Source organism: Tenebrio molitor, chromosome 8 (genome assembly GCF_963966145.1).
Source record: "Tenebrio molitor chromosome 8, icTenMoli1.1, whole genome shotgun sequence".
Classification (NCBI taxonomy): domain Eukaryota; kingdom Metazoa; phylum Arthropoda; class Insecta; order Coleoptera; family Tenebrionidae; genus Tenebrio; species Tenebrio molitor.
This window is the reverse complement of record NC_091053.1, coordinates 13,309,006-13,333,291: the sequence shown is the minus strand read 5'-3', so window position 1 is coordinate 13,333,291 and position 24,286 is coordinate 13,309,006. Positions and strand designations below refer to the sequence as shown.

At 35.8% G+C, this 24,286-nt stretch overlaps 1 protein-coding gene and 1 long non-coding RNA gene across 2 annotated transcripts in view; one reads left to right on the top strand and one right to left on the bottom strand.

Moving 5' to 3' along the window:
- The window catches only part of Dora (Dorado), a 70,766-nt gene extending 47,405 nt beyond the window's left edge, over nt 1-23,361 (bottom strand). Inside the window, exon 1 of the mRNA XM_069056252.1 lies at nt 22,848-23,361. Coding sequence (XP_068912353.1) covers nt 22,848-23,025 — 178 coding nt within the window. The 5' untranslated portion in view covers nt 23,026-23,361. The remainder of the gene's footprint in view (nt 1-22,847) is intronic.
- LOC138136954 (uncharacterized) overlaps nt 1-24,286 on the top strand; it is a 129,795-nt gene that overhangs the window by 96,218 nt on the left and 9,291 nt on the right. The gene's annotated exons all lie outside the window — the stretch shown is intronic.

Sequence of the window (24,286 nt, the reverse complement as noted above, 5' to 3'; positions counted from 1 at the left end):
TCTTTTTGTAAACAGTAATTTATGCAGCATATGTACGCAACACCCGCCGCGCTCGTACGTGTAAACTTCCCACGTGCGTGTAAAAAAAGTGCTTCGTACACAAGTTGCGTACATAATTTTGCAACATGATTGTCATTACAAATTACAAAAACGATAATCAATAAAACTGCAAAATATGAGTCAGGTGGCATTAACATTCTACTGTGGTTGCGTAACTTAACCAGCTCCAAGTAAAAAAACTATCGCCATGTTGATGTAGTGTGCACATTCAGATTTCTTTCAGAATTATTTCAGTGCCAATGAAGCACTGTCAAGTTTTCCACTAGAATTCATTTTGTATTTTCTTTACTTCTGCAGCAAATTAAGCAAAACTTGATTAAGTATAAAATAAAGTACTCTAAAAGGTGTAAAACAAAGTTCCCCAAGCTACGAAACAATAGCTATTTACGATACGAGTATCGTAACGCGTCATTTTACGATACGAAATGGGAAAAGATACAACACTAGTGCGTTAAAATATGTCACTATGTATCACATTCTCACATTCAAATTAATAGAATAACGTTTGACATTATGCGTTGATAGTAGGTAAAGTGTTTTATTTCATCCTATGAAAGAAATGTTCACTTAATAGGCACACTATTAATTACAAAACTACTTTCTTTAATGGTGCTGGTCCAAAAACGCATTTTCATGTTTGTCTCATTGTAATACAAGAAACTAAAATTCATATTTCCGTTTTCTTGTGTTGAGATAGTGAAACTGAAACAAATTCTTGGCTCACCCGGTACACCCATGGAAAAAAGTTTATCGCTTATTTCCTTTCGGATGTTCTTGTGTTTGTTTTCAAAACTACATTTCAAATATTTTAATTCGGGAAAAAATATTTGGATATTCTCCAATCAGACGACGATTTCATCGAAACTTTTCCCATCCTTGGATAGATTATCTTGGGACTCCTCCAAGACGACACGATCTGATCAAATCTGGCTGACAAACCCCATATAAACATGACAATCACCGTCGGACTAATTAGCCCTCGGTCCGACCCAATACACACGTGCAAACTTGGTAAAACTCATTATCGACACCGCTCTGATTTTACTTGTAAATAGTAGACGTCTTGCGTAGGATAGAATTTGTTTCCATCTAAGTCGGTCAGTCGGCGTGACTAATGACCTGGATGCTCGTTCTGTACGGACGTTTTTCTATTTCTTTTTTTTTTTCGTCCTGACAGGTGCCCGTCGTCTTGATAGATATTTATTTTCGAATGATCAACGATCTAGCAACTAGATGTCGTAACTTCTCATCCAGCAGCTAGAGCTCACCGACGACAAAAAAAAAACAAACCCACCGATCAATTCTCTACGACATTCATTCAAATCGTCACAAAACACTTCTATTAATATCTCCGGAAAAAAAAATCAAAACCTCGATCGTTCCAGATCTTTCGCCGTCCCACGCGACTTCGATATGACAAAATCCGGTTTGGTCGAGGGTCTTCACGCCGCAAGACGACACAACCGTACGAATGCAAAACATGTTAATTTTGTGGACCCTGCGGACGTTAAACTAGAAATAAATTACGGACGACGTCTCCGCGCGTTCAATTCCAACACCGGAGTGCGAAGCCAATGAAACTGTTAACGCACGCCTCATCACCAACGCCCATAAATCTCTATCACTCCAACAATAATTGAGGATGACTCCGCAAGTGTTAAATTAGTCGGAGAGAAAAAAATTTTCGAGTGGAAACCGACCGCAGAACGACCGAAACGTCGACCGGATGTGACTCAAGCGTACTCAACAAGACGGTGCATCACCTCACAGTTTCTTTTTTTTTTGTGTATACACGGTGAGTCACGAACGCGTCTACCTCCGAAACCATCACGAATTTCGTTCGGAGCGATCAGACAAGTCTGGTCCAATCAAAACTAAAAAATATTTGCAAGACGTTTTACAGCGAGTGAAAATTCTCATAAATAATTTTTACGATTTCGTGACGTCACCATCTTTACTTTTATGTGTGTTAAACGCGTTAATAAAAAAAACAAACGTAGACTACATTATTATTGCTAGTGTTATTATTATTATTATTGTTATTATTATTATTATTATTATTAAAGAAACTGACCACGGAGTAAAAGGAATTGGTTGTGTACACAGTGTACATCTATTTTAAAAAGGGAATAAAACTTTCACCAGTTTATCTCTATGGGTGTACTGGTTGATAAGAAAGAAAAACGTGGTGGAACATGCATGCTGGAACTGTTGAGGGGAGCGGAAAAAAGAGAAAATGAGCTGATAGACAATAAAACGACCAACTAGGAATAAAATAATTTCAAGAATTATTACGTGAACTGTTTGATGAACAACTTTCAGGTATTTTCACCAAGAAACTGTGGTTGTGTGGAAATTATTGTTTCATGATTTTCTGCGATCATTAAGGCAATTATAATGTCACAGATAATTTTCTGTCAGTGTTGTAAAACGAAAGTTCGCCCATAAAAAGAAGAAAATCACTGGAGCGACAATAAATAAATTAACTAATAATAAAGAAGAATATGAATGTTGTCAAAGCAATGGAAGTACCTAAATAACAACGAAAAGAACAGGAAGTATACACAATGAATCTCAAACCAATACGTCACACTTATGATTTTGGAATATTTTGAAAATTGTAGAAAAGAAAGGTGTTGGATTTTCTCATGGGCTATGAGTCATATCTGTGCAAACGACGTCTCAAGTAGGCGATACAAACCGATCGGAAAACATAGTGATTCGTTGCATTCGTTTCATCTCTCTCTCGTCTATTTGCATGTAAAGTAGTCGACGTTTTGAGTTTTCATTTACAGATTTTTCACTGGTTTATCGCTCCGCCTTCGCGCAGATATTTCCAAGGTCACAGCCCATGAGAGAATCCAACACCGCTACCCATGTACGGTAAATTTCTTGTAATTGTTTAATTCGCAAAAAATTACTGACTTGTAAACTTTACATTAAACATCCTGTATATGTATTTATATATTATCCGTTCACGATTGTTTCAAATTCGGACATTTTAGTTGGCAATATTGTGATTTGGCATAATAAATCTATTTTAGGTTATAATTGAATTAGGTACACTAAATCAATTAGAGAATTGACAACAAGACGAATATTTAATAACGAAACGTCATATGACAAGACCTGACGCCAATCTAACCAAAAAAATATCATGGCCTCCTGCGTGTTTAAAACAATCGTGAACGGCATATATTTTCGAATTTTTCAGGAAATTCCAGCTTTGAACGCTTTATGTTAGTGTTTTGGAATTTTTTCCGATATCTAATGAAACGACATTGCTAAACGAATCATAACACAATATTTTTCGCAACGCAATGCAAAAAAGACCAAATTGGTGGACAAAACCAGAAAGAAGAATACAAGGTATTTTGAAAGACGCAATGTTGGAAAACTAAAATTAAAAAAAATCTGATAGCAATAATGTTCATGTAAGGACAAAACAAATTTTAAAAAGATAAACTGAAAAAAAAATTGAGTTCAAGCAAACGACAAAAAAGAAAAAAAAGACAGGAACGAAAAAAAACTCATTGAGAAAATGTAGATAACAAAAAAATATCCAATAATAACCATAATCGAAAATTTGAAAATAGTTGAAATATAAAGTACAAGAGAAAGAAAGCTGTTGGTCAAGAAAAAAATTTAAAGAAACAACGAAACAATCATTTGTGAGAAAAATAATGAAATTCAATCAATTCAATATTTGATGCAGAGTACATAATCACTAAAATCCTTATAAATATGTAAAAATGAAAACGCCAACAAATTAGTATAGCGGGTGAATCTGAAACGGTGTACTTGATCATACTTATCACAGTATAGAATTGTAAGTATGTAAGAAAATTTCGGTACTGCTTGTATGTAAATGAAACACCCTATATATTGACGTACGTATTTTTCCAATTAAACACATATTTTTTCCGCAAGACGTTAACACTTTGCAAACACTTTTTCTGGTATGTCAAGAAATATCTGAATTGATTTGAATCTAACAAAAGTTTTGAAATATCTAGAAAGTATCTCAAATGTTTTGTTCTTTTAAGAAAAGTTGCGCTAAAGTAATATTTGTAGTGTTAGACACGTTCTCCAGTAAATCCAATATTTTTCAAAAGTTCATAAAAAACATTGATACAGAAAAAACAAAACAGAGACCCAGACAAGTAGACATGCTTATAAGAGAAAATAAATTACAAAAGAAATAGAAAAATAGCTGTATAAAAATTTAATGAAAGAATACATATTGTGATTTAAAATAAAGCGATGTAAGAACAAGAATTAATTCTTTTGCTTGGACTTGCATGCAGGATGGAGCATTTCCGCACGTTACAAGAATGATTTAAATGATACAACGAATTTAGGTACAAGGAAACGAAACACAGATAATTCCTGGTACAACAACTTACTGTGACAGATAAAATTAATGTCTAGCAGAGTAAGAAATTGCCCAGGAGATAATTATTACAATTATGCGAACTGTTTTAATGACCGACTTTCGAGCAATTTCGCTGTAAAACTGTAATCGCGAGAAAATGGAAATTTTTCGTGTTTTTATGCAATTAAACTCGGCTTAAGTTTCTACATTTGTTATATTACTCAACGAAATAAACACGAAGTTAAGAAACCGGAACGTTTCGTCGTACGCAAAAACTCAAATCAAAGGGACAAACATTTCCTCAACGGTCTAAACCAAAATAACCAGAAATGTGCAACAAAAAATAATTATGTATTATAAATACAATAGAGACGAAAGAAAAATAGTTTCGTCGCAATGCACATTCGAATTCTCGGTAATTTTTCACTTTAACTACTTCTGGAATTTTCACGTTTTTTCTGGCTAGACAGCCTCAGAGGGTCCTCCTAGATCGTGTCCCACCATTCAAACCTTGTGCAAATGCCTTTTTTTCTCTCTTGTTGTGTTTCAAGGTCGCGCCAAATCTTAGTATAACTAAAGGGTAAGGAAAATTTTCATTTGCACAAGGTTTGACTGGTGGGAAACGATGTAGGAGCACGTCCTGAGGCTGTCTAGCCAGAAAAAACGCGAACATTCCAGAAGTAGTTAAAGTGAACAATCACCGAATTCTCTAAACCAAAAACTTCCAACAAAATGAAATCAATCTGCACTTATTTTCTACACCCTGTATATATTCCCAACATTGCAAGGACGACACTGGCGAGAAGAGGCGAAGATTTGTACAAAGTCGTCGCCGTCCCTCCCCGCCTCCGTGGCGATCCGAAAACACTGGATATTATTTAAGAGCCAATTTTTATTCAAATTGGAGCGGCGAACTCTCTCGCCTTCGACTGTCGCTCGCCGCCGTGGGACGTGAAGATGGTGGATGAAGCAACTTGTTAAATTTTTAATGGTTTCTATGGCGACGCGTCCAGATGAAATGCAAAAGAAAGCTTGTCGATCGGCCGTCGGCCTTCTGCGGCTGCCGCTCTTCGCCGCCGTCTTTTCCTTCTTTTCGGTTTCTCCTTCCTCCGCCGCCTTCGGTTTCTCTCTACCTGTTTTTGGGTGATCGGACGACCTCCGGACTGTTGACTTCCATACATCAGCTGTTGTCTGTGTATGTTTTTTGTGGTCGAGTAACGTTCGTCCGCACGGACGAACAACAAGAGGAGGAGATGAGAGACCGTTCTTTCTGTCGGGGGCGAGTCCGTCACGAAACGGTGGAATTTCGATGGTGGCGAGGGTTTCGTGGGGAGAGTTGGAGGGTGGCGGCCGTGCTGGGAAAATTCCACGACTTGTCGTGTCGGGTTCTTTGTGTTGAAAAAATCTTGTATACGACGGTGCAAGTGTTGCCGAGAAAAGAAGAGTTGGGCTGTAGGAACAACCGATTTAAAAGAGACGAACTGTAGTGCGAGTCCGGAAGGTAATTATTGTTGTTTGGTAGAATCAGCTGTTGATGGACAGAGAGGAAGGAAATATGTATGATAAAAATTAACCAAGACACAACTTTGATTAAAAAGCAAACTTACGAATAAAACGAAGAAAAGGCAACAATAAAAACGAAAACAGTAAATATGTAATAAAATTAATCCGACACAATGAATAAAATCAAACTCAGAAATATACAGGTAGGGAAGAAAAAAATTATGTAAAGAACTAAATTTGAAAGAAGAGGGAAATTTTGAAGCAAACAAAAAATATTTTCAAGCAGAGATTATGATTTTACTGGAAATGTATATGTATATTTTTAAAAATATAAAAAACAATGGTGATTGCTTCAAAAAAAAAAAACAAGAATGAAGTTTTGTTGAAAAAATAAACGAACAAACGTAAAGAACAAATTATTTTGTGAATATTAGAATGAAAACACTGTTCAAAATAGAACAAAGAAAAATGCGAAAAACCAAGAAGTTATTTATAAAAAAGAAGAATAACGAATGACTGCAACAAAATATTGTGACATTAGACGTTAATCACAAACTAAAAATTATAAAACATTACCTTCGGTAATGAATTTGAGACGAAAAGAAAAATGGTTTTATGAACAAAAAAGTTTTTATTTTTTTTGTTCGACACTGTCAGAATTTGAGAATTTTCTCCTATGTGAACGGATTTTGATAAATGTCACAACTTGTCAAAACGAAACGTCAAGCTAATTTAAAAGATTTTAAGCGATTTTGAGCCTTTAAGGGGCTCGTCGAACAAAAAAAACCTTATATTCAACTCGTTCGTGTGTAAATTGGGCCTTTTTTGGCATGAGTGGGCCAGTTTAAAACGCGAGTGAAACAGGTGAAACGTCAAATAAACTACTATTTTCGCATTAGAAAAAATAAATCATTAATCGAGAAAAATAATAATTGACACCAAGAGATTTTTTGGTAACAAGAAGATTAAAACATTTAAGGAGAAGATATAGATTAAAAAAATAATTTAAGAAAAATAGGTAATGTCAGCGGGATAGAAATAAAGAAAAAAGAAATAAAGTAAGTGTACCGAGTGAGTTTCAAATCATTATTCATTTGAAAAAAAATGCATTTTCTCATTCGTCAAAAATCTAAATCTTGTGACTTACTGTATGTATAAGGATATACAGAGTGTATCTGAAATACGTGTGTTAATTTTAATCAGTGGAAGAATTCGCCAATTTATGAAACTTTTCTCTATAACATTTTGTAAAATTCGCAAGTTTTCCAAGATTTTTTGCCTCCCAATTTTTACCAATCGAGTCGTTTTGTGTGATTAACTAATCTGTATTTTTTTGTAACCACGAGAATTTTAATTATTTATTTTTTTCTATAACAATGTAACTTTTTAACAAGGCTCCGTTTCTATCACCACAGAAAATTTTCGCCCTTACCCATAGGCGGGTCTAAAGGCTGTTTTTTTAAATGTGGCATCGAAGTAGGCGTTGAAGTGTCGATTGTGAACGCACTATACAGGTTACGGATCACGGATCAGCTGTTTAAATCTTACGCTTTTACACGAGTGGTATAGTTTTCCCATTTATAATTTGGTTTTATGGCAGTGCAATTGTAATTATTAGGGGCTGGGGTTGTGGTTTTGGCAATAGACGTGAAGATATTGTAGCCTGGTCAGCCAACAGATAACAGACCTTCTTTTACATTCCTAGGATTTATGACGGTAGTTGCCTATTGTCGGGGTATTTAACTCCCCGACAACAGGACTGGTAGTAAAACCAAATTAGAAATGGGAACACTATACGCTCTCAATCGACTCTCCAACGCCAACTTCGATGCCAAATTTTAAAAAACACCTTTACATTTTGATGCCTAATTTATTCCAAATTTTAAATTAATTTGTAGGGCTTTTTCGTAAAAAAATAAAAAAAAAAAACCTTTCATTTAACAAGCTCTGCTACGTGTTAAAATTAACACATGCTTTTTAGATACAGCCTGAATATAAATGAACACTTTGTACATTAATTTTTAACTGGTATAAATGTAATAAAATGATGAACTCGCTGAGAATCTTAATACGATATGTATATTTCGTAACAAAGAAGCAAAAAACAAGCGAACAATCAACTTAAAAAATGAAGCCGCGAGCTTGGGCGAAATTGTGACTAAATCCGCAAAAACAATTTATTAATAAAAATAAAAGAGAAAAAATCAGATAGAAATAATATAAAACAAAAACGCTAAATTGAAAATAAATTACGCCTACCAGAAAAAAGTGGGTTTAAGTAAACAAAAAAAAAGACTAAATTAAGACGAATATAAAAGAACTGATACCAAGAAAAGGAAGATTACCAAAAAATACCTGTGAAAAATAATGCAAAAACTGAAAATTGTTGAGATACAGGGGTTCCTAAAAAAGAAGACGAGTCTGTAACTCCCTTATTTAAAATAAATTCACGTATAGCCGCCCTACGCGCTTCAAGGCTAAACTGTCAAAATATTTTTTTTCAAATGGGAACATACTTTTTTTTAGTAATTCTGATACGAGATTTTTATTCTGAAAACAAGTTGCATAAAATGGTATTATCCTGCTAAAGAAGATCGCTCTGGTAGACCAGCAGTTGTAAGAGTGTAGGACCATTGGCGTGCAACATATCCTAATCGGCTACAACCAACATTTACCTACATTTTTTGAAAGCATAGTTACGTAAAATAAACCAATGTTGCCAGCAATTCCCATTTCATTTGGGCAAATGTGGAAAAGTGAATCCAATTTTCGTAGCCACTCTGTATACCTAACTTGAGAGGTGTCAAAGATAATCTCAAAATTTACAATTAATGTTTTTCAAAATTTTTGCCTAAATGAACACGAAAAACGTTGTATGCACCTCGGCCAAAAAGTGCCTTTTGTCCTCGCCTGTTTTCGGCTCCGCCTCGACTAGAAAACCCAGAGTCGGACGAAAAAGATGCACTTTTTAGGCCTCGATACACAAATAACTACATACATATTTTGTTCGACACTGTCAGAATTTGAGATTTTTCTCCTGTGCGAACGGATTTTGATAAATGTCACAATTTGTCAAAACGAAACACCAAGCTAATTTTAAAGATTTTGAGCGATTTAGAGCCTTAAGGGGCTCGTCGAACAAAAAAAAGTTGCATTCAACTCGTTTGTGTGTAAATTAGGCTTTTTTTGGCACTCGTGGGCCTTTAAAACGCTCGTTTCATTCGCGTTTTAAACTAGCCCACTCATGCCAAAAACAGCTCAATTTACACACGAACTCATTAAATAAAGTACTGGGTATTTCCAAAAATAATCATTCTAGAATTAACCCTCAGCAGCAACTCTACCTAGAGGACCGTGATCCCTTGGGTGTCCACTGATGGTTAAACCTAACCATCGGATCAACACAGATGCCTACTTTCCACTGAGGTATAGTAGAATAAAATCATAAAACAAAAATGTTGAAGATTACTTCTTTGAAGAAGCCGACTTCATAACGATTCTAACCGAAAATTTGACTCCTCCAACGAACATTCATCATACCTTGCCCCGTCTAATACAGGATTATTATAAATGTTTTTTACATGGTAGTTGGCTGTGATTTATGGTATACGTATGTACAGATTTGCCGCCCCTGCTGGATTTGTAAATTTGACATTTGACAGCTCATGCTTGTCACTTTGCAGTTTTCATTGTTCATTATTTTTCAAATGATTCTTTATGGTGTTTTGAGTTACAAAGAAGAAAGCGAAATAGTCTTTTTCAAGATTGTCTCGTGCACGACATTACATAGTTACTGCGATAAATTGTAAATATTTTGTTTACAATATAAACACATTCTTATTTTAGCAAAAAGATAAATGACTTATTCCAAAACAGGATACATTTATTGTAATATGTTATTATAAAATAGAGTTCTTTGTGCTGTTGCATTTTTTTCTCGCTTTTCAATAAAATTTTAATCGATTGAATATACAAAATTTATTGGGGAAGGTTGGATAATTATTTGCGAGAATTTTTTAAGTACTTTAAATTATCTTAAAGACCATTATTATTACGCAACCAAATAATCACCTCAATTTACCTTTATATCTCGTAAATTCACAACAAAGGAAATCTCTAAAAATACAAACAAACAACCAACTGAATCAGTCAATTTTCGTTGTCGCGCGATGACATTCTAAACCGCACGGGAAATCATAAAACCGAATCAGAGACTCAACCCAGATCTGAATGTTTCCGTGCACCCCCCTGTACATTCGCCAGAGCCGTACCCACCCCGGATGCACTTTTACATCCCAATCTCGTCCACCGTAAAACGAACAATCACGGTTTTGCTCTTTTTACGACATGCGCAAGGTAATGGTGACTTAATTTTAGTGCCCACTAAAAGCATATACCGGGTGGGCGAGCAACAGGACCCGCTCGTTCGCGCACGCGTGCTGCCACCACCTACAGCTGTAACGTTTGCGCGACTACGACGGGAATTAAAACGATCACAGCCGTTACATGACGATTTAAACGAAATCCTCATCACGGCCACCATCGTATTATTCCTAGGTCAACGAACCACGGCCGACTGCGAAACGCACACGACTCATTATTACTATTATTACTCCGTAACTCATAATCTCGTTAAATACACGTCACATATCGTTCTTTCTAGGAAGCGCGCGAGTCGATTGTTTCGGAATTTCTTTTTTTTTTCGAAATCCATTAGCGCCACCCTTTCCATCGCGAATTTTGCGCTGGGTATGTAATTGGAAGAAGCGAATTGGCGCTGCCGGGCGAAACGGCAGATGGCGCTCGTGTTTTGGATGCAGGTGGTAGGTTGATAATGTCATGTGTGACATGAACGATTCCGTCGAATTTTTGTCGCGCTCTCCTTGAATCCTGAAAGGTAACCATTCCAGGAATAGCACGGAATAATTATAATGGAGGCAATGGAGCTGCAAATAGCTACCGAGAAAATAACTTTCATGGAGATTAATATTGGGTGATTCAAAATGATTCTGGATAAATGTGGCAACTATGTACGAAAATGTATGTGGCAACTGTGTGGGTAGGATGGAGTTGAGATTTCTTTGACAGTTCATAGTCGCGCAATTTTGAAAATTGTCGTCAATGTGCAATGCTTTAAAAAAAATCAAATGCACGCTAATGAAATGTCATACAAATGTCAATTCTACCCCACCCACAGAGTCGCCACATAAATTTTCGTACATAGTTTCCATATTTATCCACAATCATTTTGAATCACACAATATGCATTTGTTTAGTAAGTCACGTGTATTTACCAAAATACGCTTCTTCTTTTTTTACTTGTTTACCTTCCTCACTTTCTTTTTTTGTTCATTTTAGGAAGTTATTTCTCCGTCTTGACCATGTACTCCGAACCGTTTTCAAAAAAATTTCTTTTGTTTTTCTTTCACTTGTCAATTTATCTTTTCATAAAATATTCTTCTCTGCAATTACTCTGAGCAGTGGAAATTTTTAGACACTGTATACATTTTTGTACATCTTTTTATATCACGCGCATTAACCAAAATATGCTTCTCTTTTTTTAACTTATTTAGCTCCTTCGATTTTATTTTTTGGTTCACTTTTCCTTCGTTTTAAGAATTTATTTAATAACTTCTATTTCTTGTAATAATTTACTCTTCTCTAAACTCCATCTACATTTTATCCATCTAGACCATCTTTTGACAATTTTTGAAAATCTTTCCTTTCCTCTTCTTCTATTTGCCTATTTATCTTTCCATGAAATATTTTTCTCTACAATTACTCCATTTTTATCGTTGTCATCCTGCTCCATTCTCCAAATCAGCAATGTCTGTACTGAGCGAATCTGTTAAGACAATTTCTTAGCACTTTTGTCTTCACTGTTTAAGTCACTCAAAAATTAATTTAAAAATTATCCTACTATCATAACCTCTTTCCAATAAACTAGGTGATTCTCGCACACTTCTCAACTCCTTCACTTCAACAATACAAACATTATTTTTGATCTTGGCACTTCAAAATCATTTATTTTCGAAAATAACAAATTTCCAATTTCAAAAATTTTACAAAATGAACACATTTCTACAACAAACCAATACACAATAAAACTTTTATCGACAACCTCATTACCGCAAATTTATAAAATTCTTCATAACTTGTTTAGCTCCACGACAAGCTGTTTGCCGCTTCTCTTAAATTGACAACAACAATTGTGCTCTTTCACACAACACACAAGCAACAAATTCTCTTGACTGATAATAATAGAAGTAACAAAAAAGTGTAGAAAGTACCTTCACCACTGCTCTTTCTTCTCATTAAATTGAGGATGTACCAGTATTAGTACAGTCGAAGAATATGCTACACTTCTTCCGGATGGAACGATCATGTGACTGGATAATTACCAAACATCATACGAAATTAATTTCCGCCGACATTCATTTATTTCATATCTTTCTCACACAATGGAAAAAAATGTTTCAATTCAAACAAAAAAAAAGTGTCCCAAAAAAAAAGCTATTGGTGCCTGGACGGTACTTTTACGAAAAAAAAAGACAATCCACCGGTATCTATGAAAAACAAGTAAATAAACAAAAGCAACACCAATACATAATTAATCTACATAATAGCGTATACGACTTTCATTACTGAATTAATTTGTGAGTTGTTTACTCAAACTTCCAATTTAATCATTGCCAGTATAAATAGCGCCGCCGGATCTGTTCCAGACTATCGCATTTTTTTTTTCGAGGAAACAAAAAATTTATAACCAATACACGAGCAATGTAGCGAACCTGCGAATAGTCGATTCGCACCCGTGTTATTGTGCAAACAAGTGTACGACGAACAATCCTCGACGACGGACGGTCAAACCTCGCACAGGAAATTATTTATTTCAATCGTTTGTCAAGAAAAAAAAAAACAAACGCACTTCCTTTTCCTTATCGAGAGGAAGCGGCCGCGGAATATTAAAATCGCATTATACGATTCCATTTTCTGTTGGGGGCAACGACGGCATCGTTACGGTCGTGATTTTAGCCTGGTTGATTTTTTGAAAAAACAAAACCGACGAAAGCACCACGCATCCATCAAACTGGCTGAGACTCACGAAACGAAAACGTGTTAATTCCGGAGCTGAGTCGACACGAACGCCAACAGATGTTCCGGGAGTGTTATCTTCGGGGCTGTTTACATAACCGTACGGGAGGGCGGTCACGAATTACCACGTAAATATTTCCCTTTCGATTTTTTTCGTCGCCGACCGCGGAGATATCAATCGTGGATCTTGATCATCGCACTTTCAATTAGAGTCAAGTTTCGTCGGCTGAGGTGGAAGAGGAGGAAGAAGAGGTGACGACGACCGCCATGGAAATTTTCAAGACCGTCTCAAACTCCTCCGGATAACTTAATTAGTCGATGGGGTGGTCGGTTCTGTCGCTGCCGAACAACTTCCTTTAATCGTCGAATTTAACAATTATTCATCGTGCTTTGAGATGGGAGTGACGGTGGTTGGGAAAACTCGACATATACAGAGTGGTCGACTTGCTACTTGTTGCTTCGACTGTCAAGACGTGGCACAAATGAGAAACAAATCGTTTTTGAAATGTGCTTGCGATATTCGTGATCAGGACGTTTCGTTTTATGTTTTTCACGATTTTATTTTTCCTCAATTTTCAAAAACTTAAACATGTATGGTTTCACACAAACTCGTCGATTCCTTCTGATCTGACCTGACAGGAAAAGAACAAAACATGTGGATAGGATTGTGAACGCACCACGGTACCACGGATTACGGATCAACTGTTTAAATCTAACCTCACTTTTGCGTTGTGTGTGTTTTTAAAGTGCGTCTATCGATATTTTAAAACGACCTTTTGCTTCCTTCAGTGGTTTATTGCCCGCTAACAAAAATTGTCGTAAAAGTGGTGAGTAACCGATCGTCAATAATCCGCAGGTACCATCGAGAGTTTTTGTTACAGGGTAGGTAAATAATCCCCTAGTAATGAGACCATCATAGACGACCCAAAATGTTAACTAGTGTTTAAAAAGTCGTTTCAAAATATCGATAGACGCACTTTACTCTGCAGACTGACGAGTGGTGCGTTCACAATCGACTTTTCAATGTCAACTTTGAGGAGAATTGAGAAATAAGAAAGAAATGAACACCCGACACGTGACAATTTAAATCGTATTGTACAGGGTCATTTCAAATTAGTTTGACATTTCAATAAATGTTTTTTCTCTTAATTTGGTTATGTTTCAATTGTATTGACAGTCATTTGTCGTTCGTTCTTGCGTGTGTCTAAAGTAACAGAAAAAAAAAATAAAAACTCGTTCAAAGCCAACTCCAAGTGAAAATTTTAATAGTCAGCGGTTATTTTTCTTTGTTTCACTGTTTTACCTACACTTTTAGCACCCTACACTTGAATCATACACCGAACATAAAAAAATTGATTTTTTTTTTAATGCTGACATACATACAGGGTGTTTCTGAAATACGTGTGTTAATTTTAACCAGTGAAAGAACTCGCCAATTTATGAAAGTTTTCTCTATAACATTTTATAAAATTCGTAAAAGTATTCCAAGATTTTTTGCCCCATAATTTTTACCAAACGAGTCGTTTTGTGTGATTAACTACGAGTAGTTTCTATTTTTTGTAACCATAAGAATCTAAATTTTGATTATTTATTTTTTTCTATAACAATGGAACTTTTTAACAAAGCTCTGTTTCTATCACAACAGAGAATTTTCGCCCTTACCCATAGGCGGGTATACACTTTGATGGTTAATTTATTCCAAATTTTAAATCAATTTGTTTTCCTTTTTGGTAAAAATGTTATAGAGAAAAGTTCCATGATTTGGGGCGTTCTTTCACTGGTTGAAATTAACATACGTATTTCAGAAACACCCTGTATACAGGAAAGATCTACACCCATTTGATTGGATCATTAAATTGAATCTTCACAAATAATCTTCTCCCTCAGTAAATTTTAATCAAACTGACAATTAAAAAAATATACTTTACTTACTTATTTTTTATTAATATTTAAAAATGTAACAGCGTCAAAGTCAAACTGTATTTTTATTTGAACATTTCTCTAAACGTTTAATTAAAATTTAAATTATATTTAAAAAAATGACGTACCCTAGCAGACAAATTAAGAAATTAAAATTAAACAAATTAAGAGATTAGATGAAATTAGGCAAATAATCGCAGCTTGGAGCATAAAGAATTAAAGAACTGAATTAAAAATTAAGTTCAGTTTAGGATTGTGGCATAAAAAAGAACATAAGACGTCAGGTGACGAAATCAACGAGGCGAGCTCACTACAGCCCTTTGTAGTCGGCACAGATTTATCGGTGCTGTCCAGCTCCGTGACGTCATATCGTGATGAAACAACGTGTAAAACACAACGAGAAAATTTCCTTTTCCAATTAACTTATTTGTGATTTTAATCTACAGACTGACGACTGGTGCGTTCACAATCGATTCTTCAACCCCAACTTTGACGGAAAATTTAAATGAACACCCCATATACACCTTGAACCTGTATTTAAATCTGTTATTTCAATTTTGTCATTATCAGAGGAAAGAAGAGTCTTTCCAACTCTTTTTTTCTGATTTAGTTCCATTCGAAATATTTTCTGTTCTCTTTTCTTTTCTCGTCACTAAATCAATTAATATTTGTTTGAACCTCCTTTTCCCAATCTATTTTCCTCCTTCACTATTTCTATTATTATTTCTCTGTTTATTTTATTTATCTTTTCTACATCTACATTCAGTGTTCACTTTTTCCAATTGTTTCCCCCTTCATTTTTCCTTCTCTTTCAATAAAATCACATTATTTAATTAATATCCTTATTTCACACACCTTTCTATATTCTTTCCAAAGCTTCCTCTCTTTCTACACGCTTTTTCCCCAAACCTCCTTCATTTTCATCCCATCTCGTTTCTCCTTGATTCACCATCCGAACCGTACGATATAAATTATCTCTTTCAGTCCACAGTATCATTCCAATGCCACCGCAATCTCCGACAGCATTCGTGCGTTGACGTTAAATCAACAAATAATAAACACAGTGTTGATAAAAACTTCACTTCGAAGAAGCAAAAAAAAAACAAACTTGGCTTAATTGAGAGAGCTCCGAACAAGTGTTAAAATTTTCGATTCGAATCTTCGACCTTCCAGAAGGTGTCCTCTTCCAAAGCACCTAATAATCGGCACAGTTTAATACAGCATGACATCAATCTTGGAAATTAATTTTATTTTTATCTGATAAAACATCGATTATCCTGTTTATTACATTTTTTTCAATCAAACGTTTTAATTAAATCGTTTGTAATAAAAATGCATTAATGCGCGGATCAACGGTATCAATCCAAGGGTACAACCGAAATACACCATCACGAGTGGGCCAATCGTGGTACCGCTTATTATCACAATTATTATTACCTACAATAAGATTTTCAAAAAAACAAAAATTAATTTACACCCAACCTACAGAACAACTACAAGCACCACCAGAGCTCATGAAATATATAATTTCTAGTTTGTAAACGAAACACACTGTATATATATTTTTGAATTTCGAAAAAACGTTTACATCTTACAGAGGTGCGCCCGCATTTTTATTTTTCCAATATCCACTGGGAAAACGTGTCGACTTGTCCGTACTGAAACTATTGACAAAATGTATAAATATACAGTGTCTCATATCAAAATCAAAATTTATTTCCAAAAAAGTCAACACGATGAAACGAGCACAAATCGCGTATTATCCACATAATCTTCACGTTTTTGAAGCACACGAAAATTATTTCGCAATCACCCCGTAGATTATTTCATCATCATTCTCGCCGTCATGTGGTCACTCTTCGAAATCTTTTCCGCACAGATCCTACCCGTTCTGAGTCCAACTGATCAAAAAACACATTTTCGTCGACAGCATCTCCTGGAAAACTTTTACTTTCGTCCAAGAATCCACTCGGGAAGGGGAAAAAATCTTCCCAGTCACGTACACCCCATAAAACCATTATGGGACCCATATTGTTCACTATTTTTTCCTTTTCGAAAACGAAGCCGTAAACCATCCTCATAGTTCATTCCATCGTAAATTATTATGCGACAGCTGGTCGCCTACCGTCTAGCCACGGAGAGGTAGCGATTCGAAATTTCTTTTTTTTTTGCTCGAACAGTCCAGTTTCTCCTCGTGATAATAGTAATAAATATTAATAATAGACATCTGTTAAAAAAACGACATTCTGAAGACCGAATTGGGTACGAAACGACGAAGCGTTAATAGGAGTGGGCCGGCAGTGGCTCCTTGGGGGCACCCCCCCGGCGACTAGACACGAGTTGACAAACCGAAGGTTCTACTCGTCTGACCTCCGCCAAGAATCAATTTGTCCATTAGCCGCCATCTCCAACTCGAAGAAGTCATAAAGCTCCGTTTTATTTTATTATTAAACGAGTCCACAATAAATGATGTAGTAATGACCGTGTCGATAATTATGACCGCATGGCAGTACTTATGCGGTCATAAACTAGTCATTCTTTAACGACGGAGCGTCTCAAATTCCAGTTGGCTACATCGTGACGTCACTTGTGACTCCACCTTCATACCCACACCCCGTAGATGATGACTACGTGTGGAAATTTTTCCGATCGTTAACCATTAGAAAGCAGACGCGAAAGGAAAAAAAACACATCGACGAGTCCCACCTGTCCGGTGATGAAACCACCGTTGTAGAGTCGCCGCCCCCGGGACCCGCCGCCACTCGAAATTAATTTCGTCCATGACGGACGAACCAAAGATAAGCGTCGAGCTGCGGTGCCGGCGAAATACGACTTTGTTGTGTAATCGTTGTGCAGCAACGAGTCAATTTGAGATCGTCCACGATCTTATTGGTGTGAAGCCGGACAATGGTGCAATTAAGTGTACGCGCGGTACGTTTTCGCGTGATCGTGTCGTCTCTTGTGAGAAACAGTAACGGTTTGGAAAAATAATAATAAACAAACACATTCGGTAACGCCGGAGTTGAGTTACATAAATTTCATTAAATTATCTGAATTTGGGGCACGCTTTAATATTCATCGTCTGAGAAAACAACTGTCACTTCTCATGAATATTCCCGGTGGAATTAAAATGTTTCTCGAACGTTTCGATTTTTTAAAATTATTTTTCAATTTGCATCACTAATTTGTTCACCCTGTATTTATTCAAAAGTAAATGTTTGAGACTCGTCGTAAAAACTGTACGCTAATGACCGGCAAATTTTTATTCTAACGTAACGTAAATGAGTCGATAAAAATTAACCGATGTATAATTGCCACTTAAAATTCGAAAATGGCTAATGGTCCGTTCATATTTAATATTTCTCGTGTGTTCTTTGTGCTGCAGTTTCGACTTAAAACGTTTTCTCTTCTCCCACCTGTACACGTTACATTTTCTCCAAAGCTTTTATAATTTTTTCATTTATTATAATAATAAAATTATTATCTGACCCACCACACACCCGGTGACGCGACATTCAGGCAGGATTGATTTACGTGTCTATCCCACCTCCACCCGGCGGCACGGCAATTTTGCCGGAGTACATACACTATTACGGATATTACTATCAAGTAATAGTGCAGTGCTTATCAACATAATTACCGGCGTCTTGCCTCCACATTTTGACTTTGTTGTGTATTATGTTCTGTGTCAATGTTAAGGAACTTCCTCACGATGTGACATGAGTATAATAATATACCTTTTTGAATTTCAACTACCAATGTGTTATCTAATTCCAGAATTTTTAAATTTTTAAAAAGAGATTGCGGTACTATTCCCGTTGCTGAATTACAAGTGGTAAAATCGAAATTTTTTCTAAACACCAAAGATTTCTCATAGCAACGGACAGCTCTAAATATTTATTAATTTTTGTGTTATATGTCTGTGTTATATTATGTGAATTTGGAACAGCTATATCTAAAAGATATGCTTGCTTTTGTTGTTTATTTAAAATTATAATGTCTGGTCTGTTATGCTTAATATGAATGTCAGTTAAAATTGTTCTATCAAAATATAACTTGTAACTGTCATTTTCCAAACAACTTTCTGGTGTATAACTATAATGTGGTTGTGTATTCTTTAATAAATTGAATTTAACAGCTAAATTCATGTGTATAATTTTAGCGAATATATCGTGTCGTTTTTTATATTCGCTTTGAGCCAAAACGGTGCAAGAAGAAATAATGTGTTCAATTGTTTCCCCTTCAGTTCCGCAAATCCTACATTTATCAATTATCGATTGTAAACCGCATATGTGTTTTTTATAATTTCTTGTATTTATAACACGATCTTGTATTGCAAATATTGCAAATATAAAACCCTCCATCTCAGGGTGAATATTTGATTTCTTAAGCCATGCATGAGATGCCTGAATATTAACTTCTGGTTGTTCCAGTTCTTTAAAGTATCTCCCATGTAAAGACTTCTGTTTTATATTTGCTATTGTGTCAGGTATATTTGGCTTAACAATGTCTGAAATTATATTATCACTTAAATTTAAAGATGTGTAGCCTTTATCGGCTGAAACCAAAGCATTGAAAAAGGTGTTATCACGAGCTCTATTGAGGAAATAATTTTTTAGTAAAGCAATTTGATTTTTTAGCAGTATTTCTAGATTTGAAAAACCCCTACCACCGTTTTCGCGTGGTAAATTAAATCTTTCAATAGCAGATTTAGGATGGTGTTCACTAAATTTTGTAAAAAGAACTCTAGTTTTAATGTTTATGTTCTGTAAATTAGTTTTGGACCATTTTATAACACCGAAAGAATAGGTCAGTAATGGAACAGCATATGTATTAACTGCTTTAATTAAATTATTACCGTTTAATTTTGATTTTAAAATAGATTTAATTCTTAAATAAAATTGTTTTTCTAAATTTTCTTTTATAATTGAGTGTTGAATATGATTTGATTGATTAATACCTAAATATTTATAAAATTCTCCTTTATTTAAATTTTTAATGATTTCTCCTTCTTGAGTTATATATTCTAAATGTTCGTAATGACCGCGACATATTGATTGCATTTTACACTTATCAATACCAAAACTCATCCCAATATCATTTGAGAAATTTTCAGTTATTGTTAGTAAAGATAAAATGTGATTCTTTTTTGATGCATAAAGTTTTATGTCATCCATATAGAGAAGGTGATTTAATTTGGATAGTGTGGTATTATTAAGTCTAATATTGAAACCAAAAATTTACTATTGTTTATTATTATTATTAAAGAACATTATATACACCTATTTTATTAAACTTATAATTATATTTATTATCTACGGGTTTCTAAGAAATGGCATTTTTGACATCACAATTTACGATATTACATTTTTTTTTTACCTTTATTGTTTTGTACCAAAACTTATCTTAACACTCGTAATCTGGGTCACCAAAGTTCTTAATTATTTTTTTGCAATGTTGATCGTTTACAAAGGTGGTACACTGAAAATGAACCAATTTTGAAATTTATCAGACTAAAAACTGATTGGCATCTTACAATTATTTTTTCAACTCTCCGTATATGTAACACAAATCGTCAGTGACAATTTTCATTAATCTTATGAAACACACAATCCAATTATGTAGATGAATTTCATTTTGAAATACATATATTTGAACCTCACATTGGTCGTTGTTCTTCAAAAACCGCTTAAAATTAAGTTAAAACCTAGATTTTTACGTACTCGGTATAACGCCAGTTTAACTAATGCGGTATATCGGGTGTTCATTTAAATTTATCCCTTAAGTAGGCGTAGTCGATTGTGAACGCACCACGGATTACAGATCACGGATCAGCTGTTTAAATCTAACGTCACTTCACTCAACTTTGACGATAAATTTAAATGAACACCCGATATATAGCAGTAAACAAACACACCGAAAAATTATTTTCAAACATTTCTTTGAACTTTTTTTACTCCATTTTCGAAAAACTTTTTAATCACACTCGATGTTGTTCTAAAATCTCCCTCCACCTGTAGATTTCACTATTTCCCATCTTGACTCTCCAAATCCTTAAACACTCTTCTTAAACTATAGATACTTAATTTCTTCTTAAAATTCTTTTAAATTTTCTCAGTTCCTTTCTCATGTACTTCATTATTCTAGATTTTCATCTAGTATTTGAACATATTAAAATGTACCTTGAAGCCTAGAATTCTAGGCACTCAAACATTTCGATATAAAAGAGCGTTAAAAAAATGTGAACTCAAGTATATAATCTTGTTTCCGCAGTTATGGCGTAGCTTCATCAGCTGTCAAACCATAAACATAATTTATTCAGCGAATAAATAATGATGTGAATTTTTCTTTTGCTTAAAACAGTTCCTTTTTCAACTAATCAACGAGTTTTCCCTGTTTTCTCGGTGCCACACGATGTATTTTATTTTAAATTAATGATTTCATTTACCATAAAATGACGATCATATATCAGAAGGAAACGTCAAAGTACTTATTACAAGAATAGAGAAAACCACGGCTTGCTTGACTACAAATTCTTTGAACGCTCGTTACCTACTTCACTTGATTCATTCACTATTTTGGCACACTTCTCTTGACGCCTTGATTTTTAGACACTCAGTATATTAATTTCATTACTAATCTACTGCCCCATACGAGCACACGTTGATTTTTTTTTTCAATTTTCATTTATAAATTTCGTTCAATCTCTCTTTCTATCATTTTTTCCAAAATTTCTTCTCAGTCTACTCTACTATTAATTCGACACATTCATCTTGAAACCTAAACCTTCAAACAGATCAATCACAAAGCCAAAGACTCATCGAACAATAGTTCTAACATTTTGACAAATTCTTGTTTCAGCAGCTCTCAACGGCCCTTTTTCCAAAAATATCTTCTCATCTTGCAATTCGTTATTTCACTCATCACTCTTACACAACATCCTCAAAACACCACCGATATTTTCATAAATTATTTGGCCACATCGTACACATTTCGATTATGTCTTTTTTTACCTCAACCATCAACGAAACGAACCTCGATAACACCGATTAAAAAGATTCCGATAAACGATTTTAATCTTATTGTCCAACCGCTAATACCAACCAAATTCGAAAACAAAAACATTCCCACATCCCGGATTAAGAACACCGCTTTATCATTCGTTCGCGTAAATCTCACTTCGTTCTCTAAATAACAAACAATTTTGACATTTAATGTTCTCATGTTTTCGCATAAAATTCTCGGAGCAACCGCTCGTCCACAATTATTACTTGGGACCCCTGTATATACCCTTTCACTCTTATTAATGACATGTTTGACATTTGACAGCTCTTGTTACGTCAAAAACAACAATTTTTCATTAAATGTTACGACAGCCCCGTATATGCAACTAGACGAATGTGTTTTTGACATTTGACATTTGTATTGTCTACAAAACCATTCTTTCTAGAATAGCGGCGTTTATATCAGTGAGAATCCCCTTTCTATATTTAGGTGATTGTAGTCAGGTGTAAAAAGATTTTCTTTCATGATTTTTTTTTTCTGTGTAAAGTTGTCTGTCTGTTCATGGCAACTTGATAATCGTAATTTGACATTTGACATGTTTTAGCCAAAAAAACACTGGTTGGTATAAAATGGACGTTAAGGTCAAATTTCGATTGTCTTCAGGAGTTTAGGTGACCGCTGTTGGTTGGATCTTTGACATTTGACATGCTAGACAGTTTAAAAACAGCGGTTTTTTTAGAATTCGGCGTAAAGATTGTTTGCTGTGTGTGGCAAGTTGATGTTCGTATTTTGACATTTGACATCTTTTGTTGTCTAAAAACAGCACTGTTTGTCGAACAAAGAGCAAGAGCGGTAACACAAAGAACAAAGACGTTTGGCGGCAACTCACCGTCGGCGGGCCTCCTGCCGCCGCCCCAGAAGGTGCCCGCTCCGGCGGCGGGCTTCTTCCAACCCCTCCAGTTGTTGCAGAGGCTCTCCGGCTCCGAGCTCCAGCTGCAGAGCGAATCCTCCTCGAAGCGGTCCGAGTCCTCGAAGCTGAACCTGTCCCCTTCCTCCCACTCGAGCATCGCGGCCGCGACATCGCCGCCACCGCCGCCGGGGAGGTTTCCGGCCGCCGCCAGCTTCGAACAAAGAACAACCCCCGAAGCGAAGACCGAGGCCGCCGCTCAGAACGACATCACACCGAACCGTCCCCAGTTCGCACACACACCGACACTTGGGCCTTCCACTCACAACTCTGACGTTTGACGCGATTCCGCCCGTCTCGCGACCTCCCCCATCAACGACAACAACAAATATGGCGAGCTGATTGCGGTCCACTGGCCCCTGGCTGGCTGCGAGTGCTTGCGTCCTGCTCTCACGCACGGAGTCGAGGGGAATGACGGCGACGGTAGCGACCTCACGCGATCAAAGCCGTCTTGATCGACTTTCCGAGACGAAAACTCGACGAGGGGGCGCTGCGCTCGTAGAACGTCAAGCATGGGCGGCGCTGACAGGGGTCACCCGGACTTATTAATTATTCAAAAATTACTTTAATGCACCTGCGTTAATTATTCACGAAACGGGGAACGCTCATTTTCTATTTGCATTTTACATTTTATGAAGATATCCTCAAATATTTTTAAAAATTCATCCTTTTTAATACTTAACGGTTTGACTTTTCTGGAAAGAGGATCTCAAGAAATAAATGGTATTAAAATTGACGATGGTGTCTCCCAACCTATTCGACTGCGGAGAAGGCCCTTTCTGTTTCTACGCTAGTTGGTCTGAGAGTCATCAATAATCATAAATCATAGATAGGTTTTCACCTCTCACTCTCCCATTTTCATAAACAGTAATTTCCTTTTTTAGTATCTTGTCATAATCTTTCTCAGTTCTAGTTTCTTTTCGTTTCATGAAGTTTTCTTTCTCAAGCTTTAGTTGGATCTCCAGTTCTTGTTCCAATGTGAAATTCAGGGAATCATTCTACTTCCATTATATTCTCTTCCACTGCTGCTGGTTCTACTCCATGTATTTACACAATTCAGCATATTTTTCGTCTCTTAGCGCAATACATTTCTTGGTCATGGTCATACTTCTTCGGGTTCTGTAGGTAAATCAGCATCCCTGTGACCTCGGCACGACGCCGGTTTTCCGTTTCTTTTGCGGAGTGCCTTGAAAGCTCGGCACTCAAGATTGTGTCCTGGCTTTTTAGTTTGTCTAACACAAATTTCAGAGTTGTGTCAGCAATTATCGAACTCGACTCTTTTCTACAGAGAGCTTCTACGGCCAATAAACAGTTGAAAACTGTTGATCAACTCATTGATTAGTGACCACTAGTCAGCGGAG